Raw genomic sequence first — 24,657 nt, 5'->3', positions numbered from 1 at the left:
CCGCCCTGTGGCGACATTTTCCATAGACAATTTTCCTTTGCCAAATAACTCCCGCCCACATTAATAATTCTTGGCCATATTTTCTATATAGACTCGGGTTTGCCCCTTGATGGTTTCCATTGAGTTTGAAGAACATTCCTTTGGCCAATTAGAAGATATACAATTTCCTCGTTTATTGTGCCCCCTAATGGCGAAATTTTCCGAATTTTTTTTCGAACGTTAATAAGGTTAGCACCAACATGTGTGTAGAATTTGGACTCGATCCGATGTCTAATTTTGGATTTTTTTGGATTTTTAATTTTCCATGTCTAATTTAGCTAATAAACAAATATTCAAAACGCTACCGTTTCGTCGTCGAAAGTCGGATCAAAAAACTGTCTGAGGGTTTCTTTGCGTGTGCGTCTGAAGATGCCGTGTGCAAAGTTTGGTGTTGATTGGACAAGAAATGTGGGAGGAGTAGCGAAAAAATAGTTTTGCGGTTTTCGCGATTTTGCGAAAAAAAATTCTAGACGCAAATGGGCGTGGCCTATGCCAAAAGATGCAGCAGACTCCAGTGAATCTGTGTGTACAAGGATTTGAATGTGGCAGTTTCGGTGTGGGAGTTATAGCCCCAAACGCGTATTCCTTGGTATAGCGCCACCTAGGGGCCGGCGGGTCTGGATTTGGTCGTCTGCATTGTCCGAAGAGATCTGGATCTAGTCATGCAATTGGCGTGTCGGCACCATTTACGGTTTGGGCTGTGGTACCACTTCTAGTGAGGTAAGTATAACAATAATAATCCTTACAAAAACAATAGGGATCCAACCTGTTGGCTTGGACCCCTAACTAGAACTGCAAGCAGTTATGCAGGGGTCCAAGAAGTGTGCATTTCGCCGGCACAACGCGACAAGAAATGTGTGTTTCGCCGGCACAACACGAAGCAAGTATTGAAAACGCTACCGTGAACAACATGTGGATATAAAGGTTTTGACTGTGGGAGCTTCGGTGTGGGAGTTATAGCCTAAAACGCGTTTTCAGAACATTAGCCAAATAGGAGATAGACAATGTCGTCGTTTTTTGGCGCCGCCCTGTGGAGACATTTTCCATAGACAATTTTCCTTTGCCAAATAACTCCCGCCCACATTAATAATTCTTGGCCATATTTTCTATATAGACTCGGGTTTGCCCCTTGATGGTTTCCCTTGAGTTTGAAGAACATTCCTTTGGCCAATTAGAAGATATACAATTTCCTCGTTTATTGCGCCCCCTTAGGGCGTAATTTTCCGAATTTTTATTCGAACGTCGTTAAGGGTGGCGCTAACATGTGTGTTAAATTTGGACTCGATCCGATGTGTAATTTTGGATTTTTTTGGATTTTGGATTTTTCACGTCTAATTTAGCTAATAAACAAATATTCAAAACGCTACCGTTTCGTAGTCGAAGGTCGGATCAAAAAAGTATATAGTTTTTCTTTTCGTGTGCGTCTGACGATGTCGTGTGCAAAGTTTGGTGTTGATTGGTCAAGAAATGTGGGCGGAGTAAGGAAAAAAAGGTTTTGCGGTTTTCGCGATTTTGCGAAAAAAAATTCTAGACGCAAATGGGCGTGGCCTATGTCAAAAGATGCAGCAGACTCCAGTGAATATGTGGGTACAAGTTTTTGACTGTGGGAGGTTCGGTGTGGGAGTTATAGCCCCAAACGCGTTTTCCCTTGGTATAGCGCCACCTAGTGGCCGGCGTGTCTGGATTTTGTCGTCTGCGTAGTCCGAAGAGATCTGGATCTAGTCATGCAATTGGCGTGTCGTCACCATTTACGGTTTGGGCTGTGGGCACACTTTTAGGGAGGTAAGAATAATAATAATAATCCTTACAAAAACAATAGGGATCCAACCTGTTGGCTTGGACCCCTAACTAGAACTGCAAGCAGTTATGCAGGGGTCCAAGAAGTGTGCATTTCGCCGGCACAATGCGAAGCATGTGTTCGAAATTGAGGAACGGCGTATGCCAAAAGATGCAGCTGACTCCAGTGAATCTGTGGATATAACGTTTTTGACTGTGGGAGCTTCGGTGTGGGAGTTATAGCCTAAAACGCGTTTTCAGAACATTCCATTGGCCAGTTAGGAGATATATTATTTCGTCGTTTATTTGCGCCCCCTTGTGGCGAGATTTTCCAAAGACAATTTTCCTTTGCCAAATAACTCCCGCCCACATTAATAATTCTTGGCCATATTTTCTATATGGACTCGGGATTGCCCCTTGATGGTTTCCTTATAGTTTGAAGAACATTCCTTAGGCCAATTAGAAGATATACAATTTCCTCGTTTATTGCGCCCCCTAATGGCGAAATTTTCCGAATTTTGTATTGAACGCCATTAAGGTTAGCACCGACATTTGTCTAAAATTTAGACTTGATCCGATGTCTAATTTTGGTATTATTTGAATTTTTGCGTTTCGACGTAAAACTAAGCTAATAAACAAATATTCAAAACTCTACCGTTTCGTCGTCGAAAGTCGGATCAAAAAACTGTCTGAGGGTTTCTTTGCGTGTGCGTCAGAAGATGCCGTGTGCAAAGTTTGGTGTTGATTGGTCGAGAAATGTGGGAGGAGTAGCGAGAAAACAGTTTTGCGGTTTTCACGATTTTGCGAAAAAAAATTCTAGACGCAAATGGGCGTGGCCTATGCCAAAAGATGCAACAGACTCCAGTGAATCTGTTTGTACAAGGTTTTGAATGTGGGAGGTTCGGTGTGGGAGTTATAGCCCCAAACGCGTATTCCTTGGTATAGCGCCACCTAGTGGCCGGCAGGTCTGGATTTTGTCGTCTGCATTGTCCGAAGAGATCTGGATCTAGTCATGCAATTGGCGTGTCGGCACCATTTACGGTTTGGGCTGTGGTACCACTTCTAGTGAGGTAAGTATAACAATAATAATCCTTACAAAAACAATAGGGATCCAACCTGTTGGCTTGGACCCCTAATAATAATAATCCTTACAAAAACAATAGGGATCCAACCTGTTGGCTTGGACCCCTAACTAGAACTGCAAGCAGTTATGCAGGGGTCCAAGAAGTGTGCATTTCGCCGGCACAACGCGACAAGAAATGTGCGTTTCGCCGGCACAAAGCAAAGCATGTGTTCAAAACGCTACCCTGAACCTGTGGATACAAAGGATTTGACTGTGGTAGGAGTAGCGAGAAGTCAGTGTAGCGTTTTCGCGGCGAAATTTTGTAGAAGATATACAATTTCCTTGTTTATTGCGCCCCCTAATGGCGAAATTTTCCGAAATTTTTATCGAACGACATTAAGGTTAGCACCAACATGTGTGTAAAATGTGGACTCGATCCGATGTCTAATTTTGGATTTCTTTGGATTTTTGATATTCCACGTCTAATTTAGCTAATAAACCAATATTCAAAACGCTACCGTTTCGTAGTCGAAGGTCGGATCAAAAAGTGTTTGAGTTTTTCTTTTCGTGTACGTCTGACGATGTCGTGTGCAAAGTTTGGTGTCGATTGGTCAAGAAATGTGGGAGGAGTAGGGAAAAAACAGTTTTGCGGTTTTCGCGATTTTGCGAAAAAAAATTCTAGACGCAAATGGGCGTGGCCTATGTCAAAAGATGCAGCAGACTCCAGTGATTATGTGGGTACAAGTTTTTGACTGTGGAAGGTTCGGTGTGGGAGTTATAGCCCCAAACGCGTATTCCTTGGTATAGCGCCACCTAGTGGCCGGCATGTCTGGATTTTGTCGTCTGCCGTCACCTCACCGACCTGGATCTAGTCATGCAATTGGCGTGTCGGCACCATTTACGGTTTGGGTTGTGGTACCACTTCTAGCTGGGAATAATAATAATAGGAAGAAAAATCCTTACAAAAACAATAGGGATCCAACCTGTTGGCTTGGACCCCTAATAACTAGAACTGCAAGCAGTTATGCAGGGGTCCAAGAAGTGTGCATTTCGCCGGCACAACGCGACAAGAAATGTGCGTTTCACCGGCAGAACGCGAAGCAAGTATTCAAAACGCTACCGTGAACAACATGTGGATATAAAGGTTTTGACTGTGGGAGGTTCGGTGTGGGAGTTATAGCCCAAAACGCGTTTTCAGAACATTCCATTGGCGATTAGGAGATGTATTATTTCGTCGTTTTTTTGCGCCCTCTTGTGGCGAAATTTTGCAAAGACAATTTTCCTTTTCCAAATAACTCCCGCCCACATTAATAATTCTTGACCATAATTTTTATATAGACTCGGGTTTGCCCCTTGATGGTTCCCTCATAGTTTGAAGAACATTCCTTTGGCCAATTAGAAGATATACAATTTCAACGTTTATGGCGCCCCCTAATGGCGACATTTTCCGAATTTTTTATCGTACGACATTAAGGTTAGCACCAACATGTGTGTAAAATTTGGACTCGTTCCGATGTCTAATTTTGGATTTCTTTGGATTTTTGATTTTCCACGTCTAATTTAGCTCATAAACCAATATTCAAAACGCTACCGTTTCGTCGTCGAAGGTCGGATCAAAAAAGTGTTCCAGCATTCTTTGCGTGTGCGTCTGAAGATGCCGTGTGCAAAGTTTGGTGTCGATTGGTCAAGAAATGTGGGAGGAGTAGGGAAAAAACTGTTTTGCGGTTTTCGCGATTTTACGAAAAAAAATTCTAGACGCAAATGGGCGTGGCCTATGCCAAAAGATGCAGCAGACTCCAGTGAATATGTGCGTACAAGTTTTTGACTGTGGGAGGTTCGGTGTGGGAGTTATAGCCCCAAACGCGTATTCCTTGGTATAGCGCCACCTAGTGGCCGGCATGCCTGGATTTTGTCGTCTGCATAGTCTTCAGGGACCTGGATCTATTCATGCAATTGGCGTGTCGGCACCATTCACGGTCTGGGCTGTGGTACCACTTCTAGTTGGGAATAATAATAATAACTAGAACTGCAAGCAGTTATGCAGGGGTCCAAGAAGTGTGCATTTCGCCGGCACAACGCGACAAGAAATGTGCGTTTCGCCGGCACAACGCGAAGCATGTGTTCAAAACGCTACCCTGAACCTGTGGATACAAAGGATTTGACTGTGGTAGGAGTAGCGAGAAGTCAGTGTAGCGTTTTCGCGGCAAAATTTTGTAGAAGATATACAATTTCCTCGTTTATGGCGCCCCCTAATGGCGAAATTTTCCGAATTTTTTATCGTACGACATTAAGGTTAGCACCAACATGTGTGTAAAACTTGGAGTCGATCCGATGTGTAATTTTGAATTTTTGGGGATTTTGGATTTTCCACGTCTAATTTAGCTAATAAACCAATATTCAAAACGCTACCGTTTCGTCGTCGAAGGTCGGATCAAAAAAGTAATGCAGGAATTATTTTCGTGTAGGTCTGAAGATGTCGTGTGCAAAGTTTTGTGTCAATTGGTCGAGAAATGTGGGAGGAGTAGCGAAAAAACAGTTTTGCGGTTTTCGCGATTTAGCGAAAAATATTCCTAGACGCAAATGGGCGTGGCCTATGCCAAAAGATGCAGCAGACTCCAGTGAATCTGTGCGTACAAGTTTTTGAATGTGGGAGATTCGGTGTGGGAGTTATAGCCCCAAACGCGTCTGTCCTTGGTATAGCGCCACCTAGTGGCCGGCGTGTCTGGATTTGGTTATCTGAGTAGCGGTGCCGGACCTGGATCTAGTCATGCAATTGCCTTGTCGGCACCATTTACGGTTTGGGCTGTGGTACCACTTCTAAGGCGTATAGTATAATAATAATAATCCTTACAAAAACAATAGGGATCCAACCTGTTGGCTTGGACCCCTAATAATCCTTACAAAAACAATAGGGATCCAACCTGTTGGCTTGGACCCCTAATAAAAATCCTTACAAAAACAATAGGGATCCAACCTGTTGGCTTGGACCCCTAACTAGAACTGCAAGCAGTTACGCAGGGGTCCAAGAAGTGTGCATTTCGCCGGCACAACGCGACAAGAAATGTGCGTTTCGCCGGCACAACGCGAAGCATGTGTTCAAAACGCTACCCTGAACCTGTGGATACAAAGGATTTGACTGTGGTAGGAGTAGCGAGAAGTCAGTGTAGCGTTTTCGCGGCGAAATTTTGTAGAAGATATACAATTTCCTCGTTTATTGCGCCCCCTAATGGCGAAATTTTCCGAAATTTTTATCGAACGACGTTAAGGTTAGCACCAACATGTGTGTAAAATTTGGACTCGTTCCGATGTCTAATTTTGGATTTCTTTGGATTTTTGATTTTCCACGTCTAATTTAGCTCATAAACCAATATTCAAAACGCTACCGTTTCGTCGTCGAAGGTCGGATCAAAAAACTGTCTCACGATTCCTTTGCGTGTGCGTCTGAAGATGTCGTGTGCAAAGTTTGGTGTCGATTGGTCAAGAAATGTGGGAGGAGTAGGGAAAAAACAGTTTTGCGGTTTTCGCGATTTTGCGAAAAAAAATTGTGGACGCAAATGGGCGTGGCCTATGCCAAAAGATGCAGCAGACTCCAGTGAATATGTGGGTACAAGGTTTTGAATGTGGGAGGTTCGGTGTGGGAGTTATAGCCCCAAACGCGTCTTTCCTTGGTATAGCGCCACCTAGGGGCCGGCGTGTCTGGATTTTGTTATCTGAGTAGCGGTGCCGGACCTGGATCTAGTCATGCAATTGGCATGTCGGCACCATTTACGGTTTGGGCTGTGGTTCCACTTTCACGGGGAGGTAGTATAATAACTAGAACTGCAAGCAGTTATGCAGGGGTCCAAGAAGTGTGCATTTCGCCGGCACAACGCGACAAGAAATGTGCGTTTCGCCGGCACAACGCGAAGCATGTGTTCAAAATGCTACCGTGAACAACATGTGGATATAAAGGTTTTGACTGTGGGAGCTTCGGTGTGGGAGTTATAGCCTAAAACGCGTTTTCAGAACATTCCATGGCCAAATAGGAGATAGACAATGTCGTCGTTTTTTGGCGCCGACCTGTGGCGAAATTTTCCAAAGAGAATTATCCTTTGCCAAATAACTCCCGCCCACATTAATAATTCTTGGCCATATTTTCTATATAGGCTCGGGATTGCCACTTGATGGTTTCCCTTGAGTTTGAAGAACATTCCTTTGGCCAATTAGAAGATATACAATTTCCTCGTTTATTGCGCCCCCTAATGGCGAAATATTCCGAAATCTTTATTGAACGCCATTAAGGGTAGCACCGACATGTGTCTAAAATTTGGACTTGATCCGATGTGTAATTTTGGTATTTTTTGAATTTTTGCGTTTCGACGTAAAACGTAGCTAATAAACAAATATTCAAAATGCTACCGTTTCGTAATCGAAGGTCGGATCAAAAAGTTTTTGAGTTTTTCTTTTCGTGTGCAAAGTTTGGTGTTGATTGGTCGAGAAATGTGGGAGGAGTAGGGAAAAAACAGTTTTGCGGTTTTCGCGATTTTGCGAAAAAAAATTCTAGACGCAAATGGGCGTGGCCTATGCCAAAAGATGCAGCAGACTCCAGTGAATATGTGCGTACAAGTTTTTGACTGTGGGAGGTTCGGTGTGGGAGTTATAGCCCCAAACGCGTCTTTCCTTGGTATAGCGCCACCTAGTGACCGGCGTGTCTGGATTTGGTCGTCAGCGTAGTCCGAAGAGACCTGGATCTAGTCATGCAATTGGCGTGTCTGCACCATTTACGGTTCGGGCTGTAGTACCAGTTTTAGGGGGGTAAGTATAATAAAAACTAGAACTGCAAGCAGTTATGCAGGGGTCCAAGAAGTGTGCATTTCGCCGGCACAACGCGACAAGAAATGTGCGTTTCGCCGGCACAACGCGAAGCATGTGTTGAAAACGCTACCCTGAACCTGTGGATACAAAGGATTTGACTGTGGTAGGAGTAGCGAGAAGTCAGTGTAGCGTTTTCGCGGCGAAATTTTGTAGATGATATACAATTTCCTCGTTTATTGCGCCCCCTAATGGCGAATTTTTCCGAATTTTTTATCGAACGACGTTAAGGTTAACACCAACATGTGTGTAAAATTTGGACTCGTTCCGATGCCTAATTTTGGATTTCTTTGGATTTTTGAAATTCCACGTCTAATTTAGCTAATAAACCAATATTCAAAACGCTACCGTTTCGTCGTCGAAGGTCCGATCAAAAAAGTGTCTATCAATTCTATGCGTGTGCGTCTGAAGATGTTGTGTGCAAAGTTTGGTGTCGATTGGTCAAGAAATGTGGGAGGAGTAGGGAAAAAACTGTTTAGCGGTTTTCGCGATTTTGCGAAAAAAAATTATAGACGCAAATGGGCGTGGCCTAGGCCAAAAGATGCAGCAGACTCCAGTGCATCTGTGTGTACAAGTTTTTGGACTCTGGGAGGTTCGGTGTGGGAGTTATAGCCCCAAACGCGTATTCCTTGGTATAGCGCCACCTAGTGACCGGCGTGTCTGGATTTTGTTATCCGAGTAGCGGTGCCGGACCTGGATCCAGTCATGCTATTGGCATGTCCGCACCATTTACGGTTTGGGCTGTGGTCCCACAAGTACGGGGGGAAGTATAATAATAGGAAAAATCCTTACAAAAACAATAGGGATCCAACCTGTTGGCTTGGACCCCTAATAATAAAAATCCTTACAAAAACAATAGGGATCCAACCTGTTGGCTTGGACCCCTAATAATAACTAGAACTGCAAGCAGTTATGCAGGGGTCCAAGAAGTGTGCATTTCACCGAAAACGCTACCCTGAACCTGTGGATACAAAGAATTTGACTGTGGTAGGAGTAGCGAGAAGTCAGTGCAGCGTTTTCGCGGCGAAATTTTGTAGAAGATATACAATTTCCTCGTTTATGGCGCCCCCTAATGGCGAAATGTTGCGTTTTTTTTATCGAACGTCACTAAGGGTAACACCGACATGTGTGTAAAATTTGGACTTGATCCGATGTCTAATTTTGGTATTTTTCTGGATTTTAGATTTTCAACGTAAAACGTAGCTAATAAACAAATATTCAAAATGCTACCGTTTCGTAATCGAAGGTCGGATCAAAAAGTGTTTGAGTATTTCTTTTCGTGTGCGTCTGAAGATGTCGTGTGCAAAGTTTGGTGTTGATTGGTCGAGAAATGTGGGAGGAGTAGGGAAAAAACAGTTTTGCGGTTTAAATCCTTACAAAAACAATAGGGATCCAACCTGTTGGCTTGGACCCCTAATAAATAAAAAATGTTTCAATGCATGAGAGATGTTGTGCGCAAATCCCATCAAGGTAAACATTGTTTTAGCGAACGTGGATCAGTCGGTCACAGTGGTTGTGCGGAGGCCGAACGTGCGACCCTACCTCCTGGGGCCAGAAGGCGCGGCCCTGCTGCGTGTCCTCCAGGTAGTCCCGGATGATGTTGGTCTTCTGGAGGAACAGGCCCATGGAGCTGGCCAGCTCCGTGTCCTGGCCCGCCTCGGGGTCCGCCAGCTGGGACGCCGAATGCCCACCAGAGGTAATAATATCTTGGACCAGGTCTACTGCAACATTGCTAAAGTCCCCCTCCCCCCATCTGGGCCGATCCGATCACATCAGTCTGCATTTAACACCTGCATACAGACCCCTCATTGCAAGGACCAAACCAACAGTTCGCATCATCATGGTCTGGCCAGAAGGAGCCAGTGACAGGCTACAGAACTGCTTTGAGTATACCGATTGGGACATCTTTAAACAGGCTGTCAATGGCAACAACCACATGGACCTCAACACCTGCTACAACACAGTATTGGACAACATCACCTTCTGTATGAACAGTGTCACCACAAAGAAGACAATACTGACACTCCCCAACCATAAGCCATGGCTGAATGGCGCTGTAACTGGTCTGCTGAAGGCCCGGGATGCAGCTTTCCACTCAGGTAATGCAGAGGCCTACAGAACAGCAAGGGCCATTCTGAGGAAGGGCATCAGGGAAGCAAAGCACCGCTACGCGTATCGAGGAGTATTCTTACAGCTCAGACTCTCGACGCGTGCGGCAGGGCATCAGAACCGTCACCGGCTACAACAGCAGCGGCTCCACACACGCACAAAGTCCATCCCTCCGTGATGACCTGAACCCCAACAAAACCACCGGACCTGACGTAGTACCAGGGCGGGTTCTGAAGCACTGCGCAGGGGAGCTGACTGCGGTGCTCACACACCTGTTTTACACCTCCCTGCTGCAGGCCTCCGTCCCTGCATGCCTCAAGACAGCCACAATCATCCCTGTCCCAAAACAATCAGCTATCAGGTCCCTCAATGACTATCGGCCTGTGGCGCTGGCACTGGTGTTCAGGAAATGGTACTGGGAAACTTGAAGAACAGCATCCCCCCCTCCTTAGACAACCACAAATTTGCCCACAGGGCAAACAGGTCGACGGAGGACGCAGTGTCACTAGCCCTCCACTCCACCCGGACACACCTTGACCAGCGTGACAGCTATGTGCGGATGCTATTCATAGACTATAGCTCCGCCTTCAATACCATCCCTCCCCATAAACTTGCCACCAAGCTGGACCACCTGGGCCTCAACACACACCTGAGCAGCTGGGTTCTGGACTTCCTCACTGGCCGACCACAGACTGTGTGAATGGGGAGACAGGTCTCCCCCAGCATCACCCTGAACATCGGTGCACCACAGGGTTGTGTGTTGAGTCCCTTCCTCTTCTCCCTCTACACTCAAGACTTCAAACCCACCCACGAGGCCAGAGAACCTGGTGAGCTGGAGCCAAGAGAACAACCTGATCCTCAACGCGGCAAAAACAAAGGAAAAAACACCCATCAGGTCCCATTCCTTCATGGAGCCCAGTTTCTTCTCCAGGAACTCGGCCATGCCCATACCCATACGATGACAGATGTCAGAGATGACCTCGCGGCAGTGCTGGCCCAGCTTACGGAACTCCAGGGAAATCTGGACCAATGAAATCAACGAAATTACGTTAAAAAAAGATGAATAAACAATAGTCATATTGAAATTGATAACACTTATATATATACTACCCTTGGTACTATAAGTAGCAGACCAACAAATGGTGTCATGAGCGGCGCCTGGGTTGGTGCTACAAACTGTGGCACTTAAAAATAGTACCTAGCATTATGTAGCCTCTTATCCTAGCTATCTTTGTTGTGCGGAGGGAATGGATTAACCATTCCCTTAACAATTGTAAGTGCTTGACACTTGTTTGCAATTGAAAATCCTTAGTGTACCGACAGCAATATTTTGTTGTTTCTCTTTCTTCTGACAAATGTACACCTCTCATCCAAGCGCTCGCTCGCTTTCCCCCATTTCAATCATTGATTTTTAAGTTATTATTAACATAATTATTCTTAGCATGATTCTAACAAAACAAGGACATCCCTTGCTTAGAAGAACCATCTCATCTTATCGTGGTTGTACATTTGCTCTCAGAAGGATCATTCAAATTAACTGTTTGGTGGAGAATCATCTGGGTTTTTGTTATTTTCTGGTGATCTTTTGTCATCAAAGGTGTGCTCTATTTGCTCATTTGACCAATGACAGAGAGGAAGAGAGGAATGTATTGTAAATTTTTATCAAAAATGTGTGATTTCAATTAAATTCATGTCCTCAAAATCTCAACTTTTTTCAGTTATGCATAATTAAAAATAATATATTATTCATCATTCTAATCTGATGGCTGATGGTCTGGCGATTTCATGACATGTTTAATTCACAAGGTCAACAGATCATAAATGGTTGCACTATAATTCATTTTTTCAAAGTTGTGGAAGGTGTCTCATCATCTTGTGCTCTAGATCAGTGGAGTTCCCGCCACGATCTCAGACTCAATGCCACACTCATCGTTCCCACGCTTGATCTTGAAGAACCCTATTGGGGGGGAAGAGAAAGAACACAGGTTATGCAAGTTAAAAGTTTAATACAATTACAATAACTCACCAAAAGGGTTGTGGTGAGTGCATAGTACTGATTCATAGAGAGTAAAAAAACAAACGGTGATTCCCATTATCCAATAGGCCTACGTTAAATAACACTCTTGGCTTGATAGTCAGGTTGCATGTATTTCCCTCCCAGTGAGAAGGTTCTAGGTTCAACGCCCAGCCTTTAAATTTGTGTAATATTGTGTAGGCCTATGTAAGCCCTTGAGCGAGGTACCCTGACCCCTAACTGCTAATTTACCTGCACTATCAGACGGGTAACATTTTTCCCATGGTAAATGTCAACTTTCAAACCATAAACACACCAAAAATACTCATAAGAAAAGTAGCAAACCAAAAACCACTTAATATGTAGTCATTGCGTTGTATCACCCTCATGTAAACTAAAGCAGTCAATAAACTACAACCATGGACATCACACCAAATTGCATCGACCGATCACGTCCATGTTTTCAGTGTACCTTTGTCTCCCCAGTCGGCGTTCCAGGAGTTGGCCGCCAGCCAGTAGGGGGTCCCGTTCTCCTCCCCCCACCCCAGGATCTTAATGGCGTGGCCCCCCAGATCCTCCCCTGAGACTCTCTGGTACACACCTGCAGGAAGATAAGAGCCTGAGTGTTAAGTGTGTGTTCTTTTTTCTTTATGTGTGTTTAATGCATGAGAATTTGAGTGTGATTTTGCGGCACATGGGTGTTGTTTGCATGGTTGCATAATGCGTGTGTGTGTGTGTGTGTGTTTGTGTGTGTGTGTATGTGTGTGTGTGTGTGTGTGTGTGTGTGGGGGGGGGGGGGGGGGGGGGGGGGGGGGGGTGCGTGCGTGCGCGTGTGCGCGTGCGTGCGTGCGCCTGTGCGTGCGCGTGTGTGTGCACGCTTGCGTACGGGTCAGTTTGTTTGTTTATGTGCAGTCTCAAGTCGATAAATATGTGGGTAAATAGAAATCCGTGATTAATATATATATATATATATATATATATATATATATATATATATATATATAACAATTCCCTACCACTCTTGTACAGTAGAAAATCTTCATAGACCTCGAAGGCTGCCTCTACGGGTCCGTTCTGGTACAACTCGGCCATGATCTGCTCCGGTTTAGAGGAGACGCTGTACGCTTTCTGACCTACAGGGGGCGACAAAGCACAACACAGATTCAGGGCAGAGTGATAATGCAACCGTACATTATGATGGATTTTCTAGTTAAATCAAATGAAAAGCGCTTAAATACATAGAGTGTTATTTATACATCATGTCAGACAATTGTGTATTTTGATGATGTCAATGGTGAATTGTGATTCATCATTGAATTGATTTCAATTCTGATTTGTATGAAATGCTCACAGTGTATATTTCATTCACAGTTCTGAAAGAACACCCTCTAAACTAAAGTTCCCGTCCACAATGGTTGTAAGTTATTCAGATAATTCATTCAGCAGCAGGTAGGAGGTTCCCGCTGAGTATACTGGAGATCGAACCCAGCCTCTCTCATTAGTTGTTGAGTATATAGGACTCAGTGTTACCCATGTGTTTGTCTTTCTTGTAGCGGACCGGGTATCCATCGATGCACTGCATGGTACACTTGGGGGTGGGGCCCATAGTGCAGGGGGGGCGGGACCCGTTCACATGGTGCTCACAAGGAGCGATGGTATAGGGCTCACAGCCTGTCAATCATACACATCACAAATGAATTACGCATGGAACTAAATGGTTAACGCAGCAATTTGCACACATACAGTATGTGTTTATGTGTGAACACCTAAATCAGAAAATAGATAACATGGAGGCATGTCCACACGCACACACACACACACACACACACACACACACACACACACACACACACACACACACACACACACACACACACACACACACACACACACACACACACTTTGCCTAGTAAACATCACTCCAGTCCAAAGATTTAATTTCTCAGGACAATAAAACAAAACAAAACAAAAATTGTAAAGACGAAATATAAAGTTCTTTCCGTCGTCCTCACCTACTTTAGAGTCGTACAAACCCCCAGTCACAATACCGTTGTTAGTCCAATAGCTCCAGGCTGACGCCGGCCAACCCCCATCACACCTAACAACACATATACGTTACAGCCCTTCAATGTACCCAGACACAACAGACGTGTATCCCTACACAACAACAAACAGAAAGCCCTGGTAGGCTCACCCAAAGCCACACTTATTGCAGCAGGTCACCAGATCTTCAGCAGAGATCTCCACTGACACCTTCCCTTTGGTCACGATACATAACCTGTCAGACATGGCCTCCACTGCCCCAAAGGCCTATGGGTAACAGAACACCAAACACAGAATGTCAGATGTCAGGTGCGGAGCTAGTTATGGTTATACTTCATCACAATGCACTTCCTCAATCAGTGGCCACTTCCTAATATTTAATTCTGTAACGTTCTATTTTGGTGTGTTTGGTTTGAGGTCAGGTGTGTGTGTGTGTGTGTGTGTGTGTGTGTGTGTGTGTGTGTGTGTGTGTGTGTGTGTGTGTGTGTGTGTGTGTGTGTGTGTGTGTGTGTGTGTGTGTGTGTGTGTGTGTGTGTGTGTGTGTTACCCAGCAGGAGCCACACCCTCCCTGGTCTCTGATCTGTTGGATGGTGGGGCAGTTGGGCCACTGCTCGCGAGAGTCAAAGCTGACGGGCAGCCCCAGACCCTCAACAGAACGCATCCTGGGAAATTGCACCAGAAATGATTTAGTCGGGAACAAATGCAAAAATGTATTTCAACTTTGTTGAAATATAGCTGCAGTGATGCAGTGAAATCAGGTGCAGTGATTGGACAAAAAATGTGTGGGCAGAAGTGAAACACAAATTATTTCGAAGTGTACATGTATTTTTAACATTGTAAATGTTCTCCGCAGTGGCTGCAGGGTTCAACATGTTGTGTATTTACATCTTCTATTTATTTGATCCAGTAAAGGAATAGCAAATTTTATCAAACGATTAGTTTCATTGGAAATTGTGATACTGGGACTCAGGTCTCTTCATAAACAGAGACAAACAGCATGGCCTACCCTCAAATATATAAACCAAGACTTACACCTCCGGCAGCCTGGGCCCATTGAGCAGCGTCCCGCACAGACTCTTCACGTAGCTCATGTCCACATTGTGGAAATTCTGCCCAGCCTATAACATTGGAGTGAGAGGAAAATGAATCAAAAACAGTAGGCGGGTTCATTTTTGGTTAAACTTGAAGTTATTTATTTGACACGCGTGTCACGATGAGATCAAACGACCTAACGCCTCCCACCTTCCAGGTTGTGTTCGATTCGTTGACGACGTCAATCATCTGCAAGGAGAGGAGGGGGAGGCGGGGCTTAGCCCAGGTGACGGACAGGGCCGACAAGAGGAGGCTTACCCAATGCATCCTTGGAAAGAGTGTTTAGAGTCAGCATACTTTTAAAATCCATTATTGAACACGAGATTATAGTTTACGCTTCCATCATAGCTTTCTTTCAGACACTGTATCAGACTGGTTGCTAAGGACAGGAAATAAATATCACGCCTTACCCCCGACACAACATCTTTAGGCCCTTAACACGTCAGTAAACCAACAGACTGTGTTCTGTATTAAAGTGCCTCGCCCCCTCTCTCTATCTCGGTCACACAGAGCCTTCGTTCCCCAGTCCATTGTGTTGTGCAATAATTCATAGTGCGATTACTCATAATAAATCATGGCGCAATTATTCAGTGTGCATATTCACATTTACAGTGTATATTTTTATTTTTACAAAATGTGTAGTTCATGCATCTTTTTTAATTCAGAGCTTGAGATTCAAAGATACGCACACAAATATACAGTACATAATATAAATACCTGTGCTGTTATGTACCTGTGAAAATGTCAATATAATCGTTTATCAGAGGTATTGGGCTTTTTTTAATCTGCGCTTTTGTTGAACTTCTGATGCAAATCTGTCAGCTTTCGCGTTTGTTCTGTTTCAGAGCTGCCACTTAAATGATCAGGTAGGCCTACAATTATATTTGCTTAAAACCTTTGTTTTCTGCAATCGTGATGAAGTGGTGTTTTAAAGGATATGAGTAAAAGTGTGAGGATATGAAAGAAAGTACAAGAAAAGTTCCTCTTTCTCAGGTTACAGAAATAGCGGTTTAGAAAGTAGGCCAACACCTGCTTTGAAGACATGAACGCCATTACAGAAACCAAGATAAGATAATACTTATTCTAAACAATTAACAATTACATTTGGATTTCATATCTGATCATATGTCTCCTCTCATTTAAAAATTTCTCATTTGTAGCATTTAATACTTTTTGATATTAACATATTTGTTCACGCTCACTTTTTATCATGAAATTACCTCATATAGTACAGTAAAAGAGTTTGCACGTTATGCTTAGGAAGTTATATTTTCAATATACCGATGCACTGTTTCAATGAAAGATAACATAAGGTTTCACATAAAACCTTATGATAGGACTTTTAAGAAGGCGTAATAAACAAAAACTAAAAAACTAAAAAACAATTTATCAAAATCCAATCCGATGTTTTATATAATCCCCACAGAACAGACTTTTCAGTTCGCTTACCTGTGTATCATTTAGAAGCAGCACTGGAGTGCAACCGTGTTACTGATCTCTGAAAACTACTGAAAACTGGGAAATGCTTTTAACCAGCCCCAAGTTCAGTAATCACATGATATCACCATAGCTCACAACCATAACCTCCATCTCACATGACAGGCCAAATCCTCTTTTACGCTTTGCATATATAATGAATAAACAAACAACACACTAAGGGCAGTTATATCGAAAAAGGAAAATTATACTTGAATGAGTATCATTGATTTGAATGTCTTAATGCTTAAGCTCAGAGTATACTTTATGGGCACAGAATATACTTTATGACCTAGACATGGCATTTACGGCCCCAACTGTACATACACATCAAAGGAAGTCGGATCCAATGACACTTTGACACCGGCAGTAAAACTAAACATTTCCTTTTATTTCAAAAAGTGAAGGATAGAGGTCATCTGTGTGAAACAAGTCCATCTACCAATAGAATAGTCACATTACATAGCAATGTTAATAGTCGTTGTTCTTTGGATCCGTATAAGGTTTTCTCCGCGCTAGCCATTCTACTCACCAAAGCTTGTTTAAGGACACTTAATGCCATCAGTCTCATTCTGCATCTCTTTCTCAGTTCGGTTCTTCCCACCGGTTTCTTGTAAGGGGATTCGGGATGTGGTGCGCGGGGGGGGGGGGGGGGTTGGGTCCTGTGAAAAACCCTTTGAGACTGGGATTGGGATTAAGGGCATGTTAAACCTAATTCATAGGTTTTATGCGTACCTCAAGGTACTACGCCAACGTTTCTCTTCGTCTCCACACGTTAATGCTAAAATGTCTATCAGCAGCTTTATATTGTGATTGGTTCCATGGACCATGAGGCAAACCTTCTAACCAGCGTCGCAGGGCCGTCTGATGATTTAAAAGCAAAACCTTTGGGGTATCTGTTCTATTACTGTTATGCACTGGGTATAATAAGATAGATTTCCGCAGTCATTTCTTGGCTCCTAACAGGTTATTGCTTTTTCTTCGCATATAATTCATAATGTTTATAGACTCACTCACACACAGCCGTAAGATAACCTTATTAACGTTCGTCTGCCAAGAAATTACTTTTTTCGTCCATCACTACATTCTAACCGTTCCACAAGTGAGATTTGCATCTAAAAATGTATCTTCTCAAAATCAAAAAAGGACTTTTAAGGTCGTATCACATAAATCAGTGTCAGTCAATCCTCAAAATATACAAACTAGACCTGAATCTAGTAGTCAGCCCAGAATGCATGTCAACTATTTAAGGTCAAAACAATAATAAAACCTTACAATGCATATTTCTCTACATGTGAAATCACCATTAACCTTTTTTTTATATTTTCTTTTACACAATTAAGATGACACAAAAAACATTAAACCACAAAAGACGCACCATATTGCATATAGCAAACACAAAACAAATGATAAATCAACAAAAACTCGAACCGCGGATCCATCAAGCTATCCACAGCAGCCTGCAGAGAGCAGTCTCCCCCTCTTCCTCATCGTTTTTGGTTCAAAGAACTCCGTCCCAGAGACGAAACCCCCAAGATCAGCACTCCACTCCACCTCGAGGACCACCAAGGACTAAGGAAGAGCGAGAGGAACCCAGAAGAGAACGTGAAATCCAGCCGAGCGATGACCCTGGTTCCTGGAGGACCAGAGTTCCTGGAGAACCAGAGGAGGGGACTTGGTGTGTAGCACTGGAGGGGGTCGGTGGAGGCTAGTGTCCCTGCATGTCCCTGCCGTCTTGCGCCTGGGCCACGGTCGTGCTGAGGTACTGCCAGCTGAACGCCGCCAGCAGCATGGCGGCGGACAGGTACATGGGCGACAGGTGGGAGCTTTTGGACTGCAGCGCGGGCTGCAGGGGGGCGGACTTCTCGGCGATCACGCCCAGGATGTGCAACGTCTCGGCCCGCGACGGGTCCGTCAGGGAGACCTTCTGTCGCAACTGTTGGGGGGCGGGGGGGACAAACAGACACAGAACGAAAGATGAGACACATGCATAGAAACAACACACACACACACACACACACACACACACACACACACACACACACACACACACACACACACACACACACACACACACACACACACACACACACACACACACACACACACACACACACACACACACACACACCCTGGGAGGGCCAGGGAGAGCGAGAGGGAGGAGCAAATCTTCGACCAATCAGGACTGACTTTAGAGCATAAGAGGAAGTGAACATGGACATTGTGCGGTTTGCTCCCTACCTCGCCGCTGTACTGGGTGATGATGGCGCGCACGGCCTCCATGTTGTTGGCGTCCATCATGAGCGTGACCGCCTGGCCCTTGCGAATCTTCACCACGCCGCGGAACACCATGGGGTTGTTGTAGCACACCGTCAGTGTCGCCAGCGCCATCACCTGGACAGGAGCGGGATGACACGCAGACAGTGTTACAACAAAGGCGTTAAAGAAATGTACAAACTCTAAACATGAAATGGTCATGGAGATCTCTAGTTGAATAACTAAACCAACAGCTAAAATGTTCAAAGACAAGATATGATCTTTCACAAAAAACATTAAATTCTACCTCTAAACTACAAAGTACAACATTTATATATTTTTTTAATTAATCCATCCACAGAAACTAAAAAAACTGCATATTTATACAGTCAGGGGACGACTATCCTTATGGTTAGGATTCTCAACTCCCAGTCAAAGGGTTCCTGGTTCTCCACCCAGTCTCTCCCCCCACCCTCATCAACAGCTCACCCCCTAGCCTCCCTCACACAACAGAATTCCCCGTAGGATGAGATCCCCCATTGTATCAGAGCTGAACCCCTAAATAGCAGCCTCCGCGACCTCCCTCCTGGCTACCTGTGGAATGGCGCAGAAGTTGAAGATGCTCTGGTTGCGCAGGCGTGCCAGGTAGGTGAGCACGTCGGGCACGTGCCTCAGAGCGTCCGTCACCAGCAGGTTGAGGCAGGACAGCGCCGACTCTAGCTTCTCCGGCTGGGCCAGGTCCTCCAGACGGTCGGAGAACTGGACCCACGCCTAGGGGGGGGGGGGGGGGGCATAAGGGGAGATGGAGGGGTTATTTATCAGATGGAGAACACGTATGGCCCCAATGCTTGGATACTTAAGAACATTTATGACGATCGCATGTGGTTTCTTTTCATATGATTAAGAGCCATTTTAAAATTGGCCTATCACAGAATGTACACTGTAGGCATGGGTTTAAATTTAAGTTTTGTGTTAAATTTAAGATTCCGTTTGCGATTTAACTTGCTTCAGCCTCAGATTTTCTTTGATTACTTTATTTTATTCTATTAACTTCTATTATCCTATCGTACAAGTACACTTGAGTAGAATTCTTATGTTTGATTCCTCAACAGTCACATAGCAGAAATAATACAAGATGATGATAAAAAAGTCAATAAGTAAGTACAAACTAAAACCGTTTCAATGCAAAATGCAAATTTTGCGTGAATCCTATCAAGGTAAACATTCGAGAACTGTGTTCCGTTTAACACAGTTGTGCGAGGAAGATGAATTAGTTTAGCATGGAATTTAAGTTTCCAGTAACCATCTTGACTTTAAAAGTTCTGTTTATTTTATTGCATCTTATCATCTAAGTACACAAGAGTCAAATTATTTGGCTTGGTTCCTCAACAGTCACGCAACAGCAACAATACAAGACGACAATAAAAAAATAAATGAAAATGTTTCAATGCGAGAGAGTTGTTGTGCGTAAATCCCATCAAGGTAAACATTGTTTTAGCGAACGTGGATCAGTCGGCCACAGTGGTTGTGCGGAGGCCGAACGTGCGACCCTACCTCCTGGGGCCAGAAGGCACGGCCCTGCTGCGTGTCCTCCAGGTAGTCCCGGATGATGTTGGTCTTCTGGAGGAACAGGCCCATGGAGTTGGCCAGCTCCGTGTCCTGGCCCACCTCGGGGTCCGCCAGCTGGGACGCCGAGAACAGCTGGGAGAGCCCGATGCCCACCAGGCCGGCCACATAGTGACAGTACTGCAGGGGTGGGGGGAGGGGGGGGACCACACACACACACACACACACACACACACACACACACACACACACACACACACACACACACACACACACACACACACACACACACACACACACACACACACACACAGGTTTAGTATGGAGGTCAGAGCAGTAAGGCCTTCCTAAATATTTGATTCCTTCGTTTTCCTTTTCCCATCGAACACTGAAGAGGAAACGTATGAGAACACCCACCAGGTCCCATTCCTTCATGGAGCCCACTTTCTTCTCCAGGAACTCGGCCATGCCCATCCCCATACGGTGACAGATGTCAGAGATGACCTCGCGGTACTGCTGGCCCAGCTTACGGAACTCCAGGGAAATCTGGACCATTGGAATCAACCACATTACGTTAAAAAAATATGAATAAACAATACTCACACTATCAAATGGATCACACTTATATATATATACATATATATATATATACTACCCTGGTAATATACCTGGCGCCTGGGTTGCTGCTACAATCCGTGGCACTTAAGAATAGTACCTAGCATTACGTAGCCACTTATCCATAGCTATCTTTGTTGTGCACAGGGAATGGGTTAACCATTCCCTGAACAATTCTAAGTGCTTGGCACTTGTTTCTATGAAAATCCTTACTGTACCGACAGCAACATATTGTTGTTGTTCTTTCTTCCGTCAAATGTACGACGCCTTGGATAAAAGCGTTTGCTAAATGCCCTTGATGTAAATATACTAACCTGCTTCATGAAAGCAGCAGACCCACAAATAGTGTCATGATGGACGCCTGTGAGGGTGCTACAAACAGGCACTTAAAAACAGAACCTAGCTAGTGCTTGGCATTTGTTTCTATGAACATCCATCCACACTGTACCGACAGCGGTATATGGTTGTTTTCTCTTTCTTCTGACAAATGTACTTGTTGTACTTAATAAAAAAAAAATAATAATAAAATAAAATAAATGCCCTTAATGTACCTGTAAATCCTACAAGTACGCGTCTGTCAAAACGTTCTATCGGACAGAGCAGAATAGGCGGGTGCCACTGACCGTGGGGAAGTCCTCGAGGACCTGGCGGTCTTTCTCCTGGCTCTCGGTGAAGCACCAGTCGGCCTGGTACAGGAAGGTGTGGAAGTCGTTGAGCATGGGCACCTTGGTCGCCAGGGGGATGGTCATGTCGTCCTCCACCGTGTCCAGGGACCTCAACACCAGGTAGAAGATGCAGACCGCATGTCTGCGGGGGTTCCCAAGGGGAGGGGGGCGTCATTTGTTGATCGAATATTTGTTATTTTTTCATCTTTAAGGGACTCTGATTGATTAGGAAACAATCTAATGTAATAGATATATAATATGATGCTATTGATTGTGGTTTGATTTATGTCATGTAAAATGGGCAGGGACTTTGGGAAGGGATTTAAGATTTAACTGTCAGCTGTGTGTCAATTTTAAACAATGTTTAAAACTTTTAGTGGGCGCGTTTGCCATTGCAACTATTGCACAACAACTCTTTTTTTGAAGGTAGGCCAGTTTCATGCCAAGATTCTTCGTCGAGTCTTCGTCGAGTACTTTCCCGTGTGGGCCTGTTTGTTTACAAAATAGGCTACATCAAATCATGCCAGGGAGCCCCGCCCCTCACAAAAAAAGACGTAGTGCATGCGTGTGTGTACATGTTTAGTCAAAACCTTACCGTAGGTCCCCGTCCAGCGACTCGATCACAGCTGCAAAACTTCGACTCGTTTGGTTCAAGTACGTGTAGCAAGTGCGCAGGCTTTCGCTCATGGACTCCTGGCAGGAGAAACACAGAAACACGGGGTTGCTGCGATAGGAGCTGGTAGTTCTGAGCGCGTTGGGAAGCGCTGCTCGACAGCAGCTGTCCTGCAGCCTTCTCTCCCCCAACCTACCGCCAACCAGGAGAGACCGAGGGCTGGAGGCAGTGGTGCTGCGAGGCGTGATCAGCAACGAGCGTTTAAGTATCAACAGAGAGATGGGACACTTGCAGCAAGCGCCCGCCATATGGTCGGGAAAAGTGCGTTGTAACGCAAGGCAAGGCCGTGTCGTCTTGACTAGAGAGCATTACTGCCGTATCCATGCCATGTAGTGTTATGTGAGGTGACACGCTGGGTAGAGGGCAAGCGAGTCGAAGCCGAGGTGAAACACTTGAGCGTCATGGATCCATAAATAGTAACACAACACGGGGCGTGGTCACGCTTCAAAGTGACCGCGACCTATCCACATGCATATACATCTGTTGGAGAGGCAGCGGGCTACTGCGCACAACTTTGAAAAACTGATCCACTTCTCGAGAAAAAGTGTTTCCCTTGGTAGGATTTATCTACGCATGCTATTTCTCTTGCAACGAAACGAGTTACTATTGAAACTAGATTTTTAAATACCATGAGAAACTTCGAGGCCAAATTTAAAACTGATTTATTACATGAACATGCGATTCAAATATGCATATTCATGAGTATCTACAAGTATACGCCGTGAACGACCTCATGCCATCTAGCGGCAGACACAGGGAGGGACAGGTGATGCTTTTATGTCATGGAAACCTGCAAAGCCTTTCTATACCCCTAAACCAATGTTTAATGTCCTATGTCATGTTTTCTATGTCCCTCTGTTCTTGACATTACTGCGTAAGCGTCTACCTGCGACGTGTGAAACAACATATACAATATCCTAGAAGGAAAGGTGGTCTCAATGACAGTACCCTACACGTATAGGCTGCCGTTAATCAAAACATGACGTTAAAGTAAGCAGCCTAATCGTTCAACGACACCGTTGAGCTTCACGCAGTACTAACACGATCATGCCAGGTATGTAGGAGACCGCAGATTAACCGTGAAACATGCGCAGAGCATCTCTATCTCTGAACTCTGAAAGCCTATTATGCAACGCAAATTAGAGACGTCCAATCTAATGGGCTCTCCCAGCTAGGTAAGCCATCTACCGGTAGACAGACAATTAGAAAAACGCCATCTAGGTCTTCTAGGAACGCATTCGAGTCTTGACAACACATTTTCACATGACACATGCAGGTCGATTTAAATGAGCACTACAAGGTGCTGTAGTTACGTGACTATCAGTAGCCTATCAATACTACTTGAACAACAACATAATACTTTATAACAACATAGCATGATCCGTCCTATAGCATGTGGTGCTCTCTTCATAGTAGATCATTTGCATTGGTCCCTGATCATTGGCGTTGTCAACTGTTGTAAACGAATGATCTGCTTCCTGATCTCCGCTGCAAGAGAAGCAAACAACCATATAGCCTGCTATGTTAATCTAGGGATGTATAGGCCTGTTTATGAAACAAAGCGAGTACATGGAAAACCGATCGCACAGGTAGGTACTCACATAGTCCAACTTGGCCATCACGGCTCTACATCCACCCATCTTAAACTTGAGAAGATTAAGGATCTCTTCTGGGTGCCCCAGTGACTTCACGATGTCGTTGAGCATTTCTAAAAGCGTTTCGTACTTTCGTCTTCTGTACTTTACAATGGATAGTTACAATGGATAGTTACAACGTTGTAACGTCCAATTGGTGCGTCTGGGAGATGTAGAAGTACATGGAACCTTTGCATGCCGCATCCCATTCAGTCGCAATTGTGGCCAGATCGAATGATGGGCGGCATTGGCTGGCGAGTCATGGGCTTAGCCCTTAGCAACCAATAGAAGTTGAGAGCGCCTGGTGTGATGCCCCGCCCCGAGCGACTCTCAGCCAATAGGGAGGTGGTGGGAGGGAATAGAAAACGCGACGTTAAATAATAGACAAATAGTACTGTACAACAAGAAAACACAAATAGAATAGAACAATTTTATGATGTATGTGATGCTTGATGAAAAGTCATTTAAAATAAAGTGAATGTATTTTATTTCGTGGCCGCATTTTGGATTTGTTTGGTTGAGTGATGGGGGAGAGACGGAGATAATCTGGCCATGACGTCACGGGTCTGGTGAAAGAGGAGATCCTGGCCCCAGGTCGACGAGAGAGGCCATTCTAGCCGTCCGACAGCCCCCTATCTTGCCGTCGATATTCTGTCATCATATAATGTGGATAGTTATAATGTCGTATAGGAACTGTATTCAGGAATGATGAGCATAGGCCTAATATAGTCTGCCCTGTTGGAAGTCGTAGCATACAAATTGGTCGATGTTATTTTTTGTAAAAA

At 44.6% G+C, this 24,657-nt stretch overlaps 3 protein-coding genes across 7 annotated transcripts in view; all 3 read right to left on the bottom strand.

Moving 5' to 3' along the window:
- The window catches only part of LOC115534857 (squalene synthase), a gene marked incomplete at its 5' end in the record, with an annotated part of 42,195 nt that extends 32,699 nt beyond the window's left edge, over positions 1-9,496 (bottom strand). The window contains one exon of the mRNA XM_030346137.1: positions 9,272-9,496. Within this exon, the coding sequence (XP_030201997.1) occupies positions 9,272-9,496 (225 nt within the window). The remainder of the gene's footprint in view (positions 1-9,271) is intronic.
- A 1,987-nt stretch (positions 9,497-11,483) lies between these two features.
- On the bottom strand, positions 11,484-16,589 carry LOC115534018 (cathepsin B). 3 transcript variants are annotated; one of them, XM_030344587.1, is made up of 10 exons: positions 16,437-16,589; positions 15,138-15,255; positions 14,928-15,013; positions 14,443-14,557; positions 14,047-14,162; positions 13,865-13,950; positions 13,383-13,523; positions 12,869-12,985; positions 12,325-12,453; positions 11,484-11,795 (listed from the first exon to the last, which is right to left on the bottom strand). In XM_030344587.1, exons 1-10 carry the CDS (start codon positions 16,445-16,447, stop codon positions 11,719-11,721), a joined length of 996 nt encoding a protein of 331 aa, XP_030200447.1. In that variant the 5' UTR covers positions 16,448-16,589; the 3' UTR covers positions 11,484-11,718. The 3 variants fall into 3 exon arrangements, with proteins under 3 accessions (XP_030200447.1, XP_030200446.1, XP_030200448.1); XM_030344586.1 differs by lacking the exon at positions 16,437-16,589 and adding an exon at positions 15,398-15,426; XM_030344588.1 differs by lacking the exon at positions 16,437-16,589 and adding an exon at positions 15,398-15,426 and having other exon boundaries at positions 12,900-12,985.
- Positions 16,590-16,833: 244 nt separating this feature from the next.
- fdft1 (farnesyl-diphosphate farnesyltransferase 1) lies at positions 16,834-24,117 on the bottom strand. 3 transcript variants are annotated; one of them, XM_030344584.1, is made up of 8 exons: positions 23,840-24,117; positions 22,161-22,258; positions 21,524-21,707; positions 20,703-20,831; positions 20,274-20,465; positions 19,314-19,490; positions 18,705-18,857; positions 16,834-18,399 (listed from the first exon to the last, which is right to left on the bottom strand). In XM_030344584.1, the coding sequence occupies exons 1-8, from the start codon at positions 23,942-23,944 to the stop codon at positions 18,172-18,174; spliced, it is 1,266 nt and encodes a 421-aa protein (XP_030200444.1). In that variant the 5' UTR covers positions 23,945-24,117; the 3' UTR covers positions 16,834-18,171. The 3 variants fall into 3 exon arrangements, with proteins under 3 accessions (XP_030200444.1, XP_030200443.1, XP_030200445.1); XM_030344583.1 differs by having other exon boundaries at positions 22,161-23,726; positions 23,840-24,022; XM_030344585.1 differs by lacking the exon at positions 23,840-24,117 and adding an exon at positions 22,375-22,526.
- Positions 24,118-24,657: the final 540 nt, after the last annotated feature.

Source organism: Gadus morhua, chromosome 21 (assembly GCF_902167405.1).
Source record: "Gadus morhua chromosome 21, gadMor3.0, whole genome shotgun sequence".
In the NCBI taxonomy this organism is placed as follows: domain Eukaryota; kingdom Metazoa; phylum Chordata; class Actinopteri; order Gadiformes; family Gadidae; genus Gadus; species Gadus morhua.
The sequence above is the reverse complement of the archived record's forward strand: the minus strand, read 5'-3'. Positions and strand labels throughout refer to the sequence as shown.

Bases quoted from the DNA above. Each gene is read 5' to 3' on its own strand.
- LOC115534018 (XM_030344586.1), bottom strand. The intron at 15,014-15,137 runs GTGGGAGGCGTT...CCAATGTTATAG, and splicing joins AATCGAACACAACCTGGAAG to GCTGGGCAGAATTTCCACAA. The intron at 14,558-14,927 runs GTAAGTCTTGGT...GCAATTTCCCAG, and splicing joins GGGCCCAGGCTGCCGGAGGT to GATGCGTTCTGTTGAGGGTC.
- fdft1 (XM_030344583.1), bottom strand. From the start codon at position 22,486: ATGGCGGGCGCTTGCTGCAAGTGTCCCATCTCTCTGTTGATACTTAAA. The intron at 20,832-21,523 runs GTCAGTGGCACC...CCAATGGTCCAG, and splicing joins TCCTCGAGGACTTCCCCACG to ATTTCCCTGGAGTTCCGTAA. The intron at 18,400-18,704 runs GTAGGGAGCAAA...GCCCCCCAACAG, and splicing joins TCACCCAGTACAGCGGCGAG to TTGCGACAGAAGGTCTCCCT.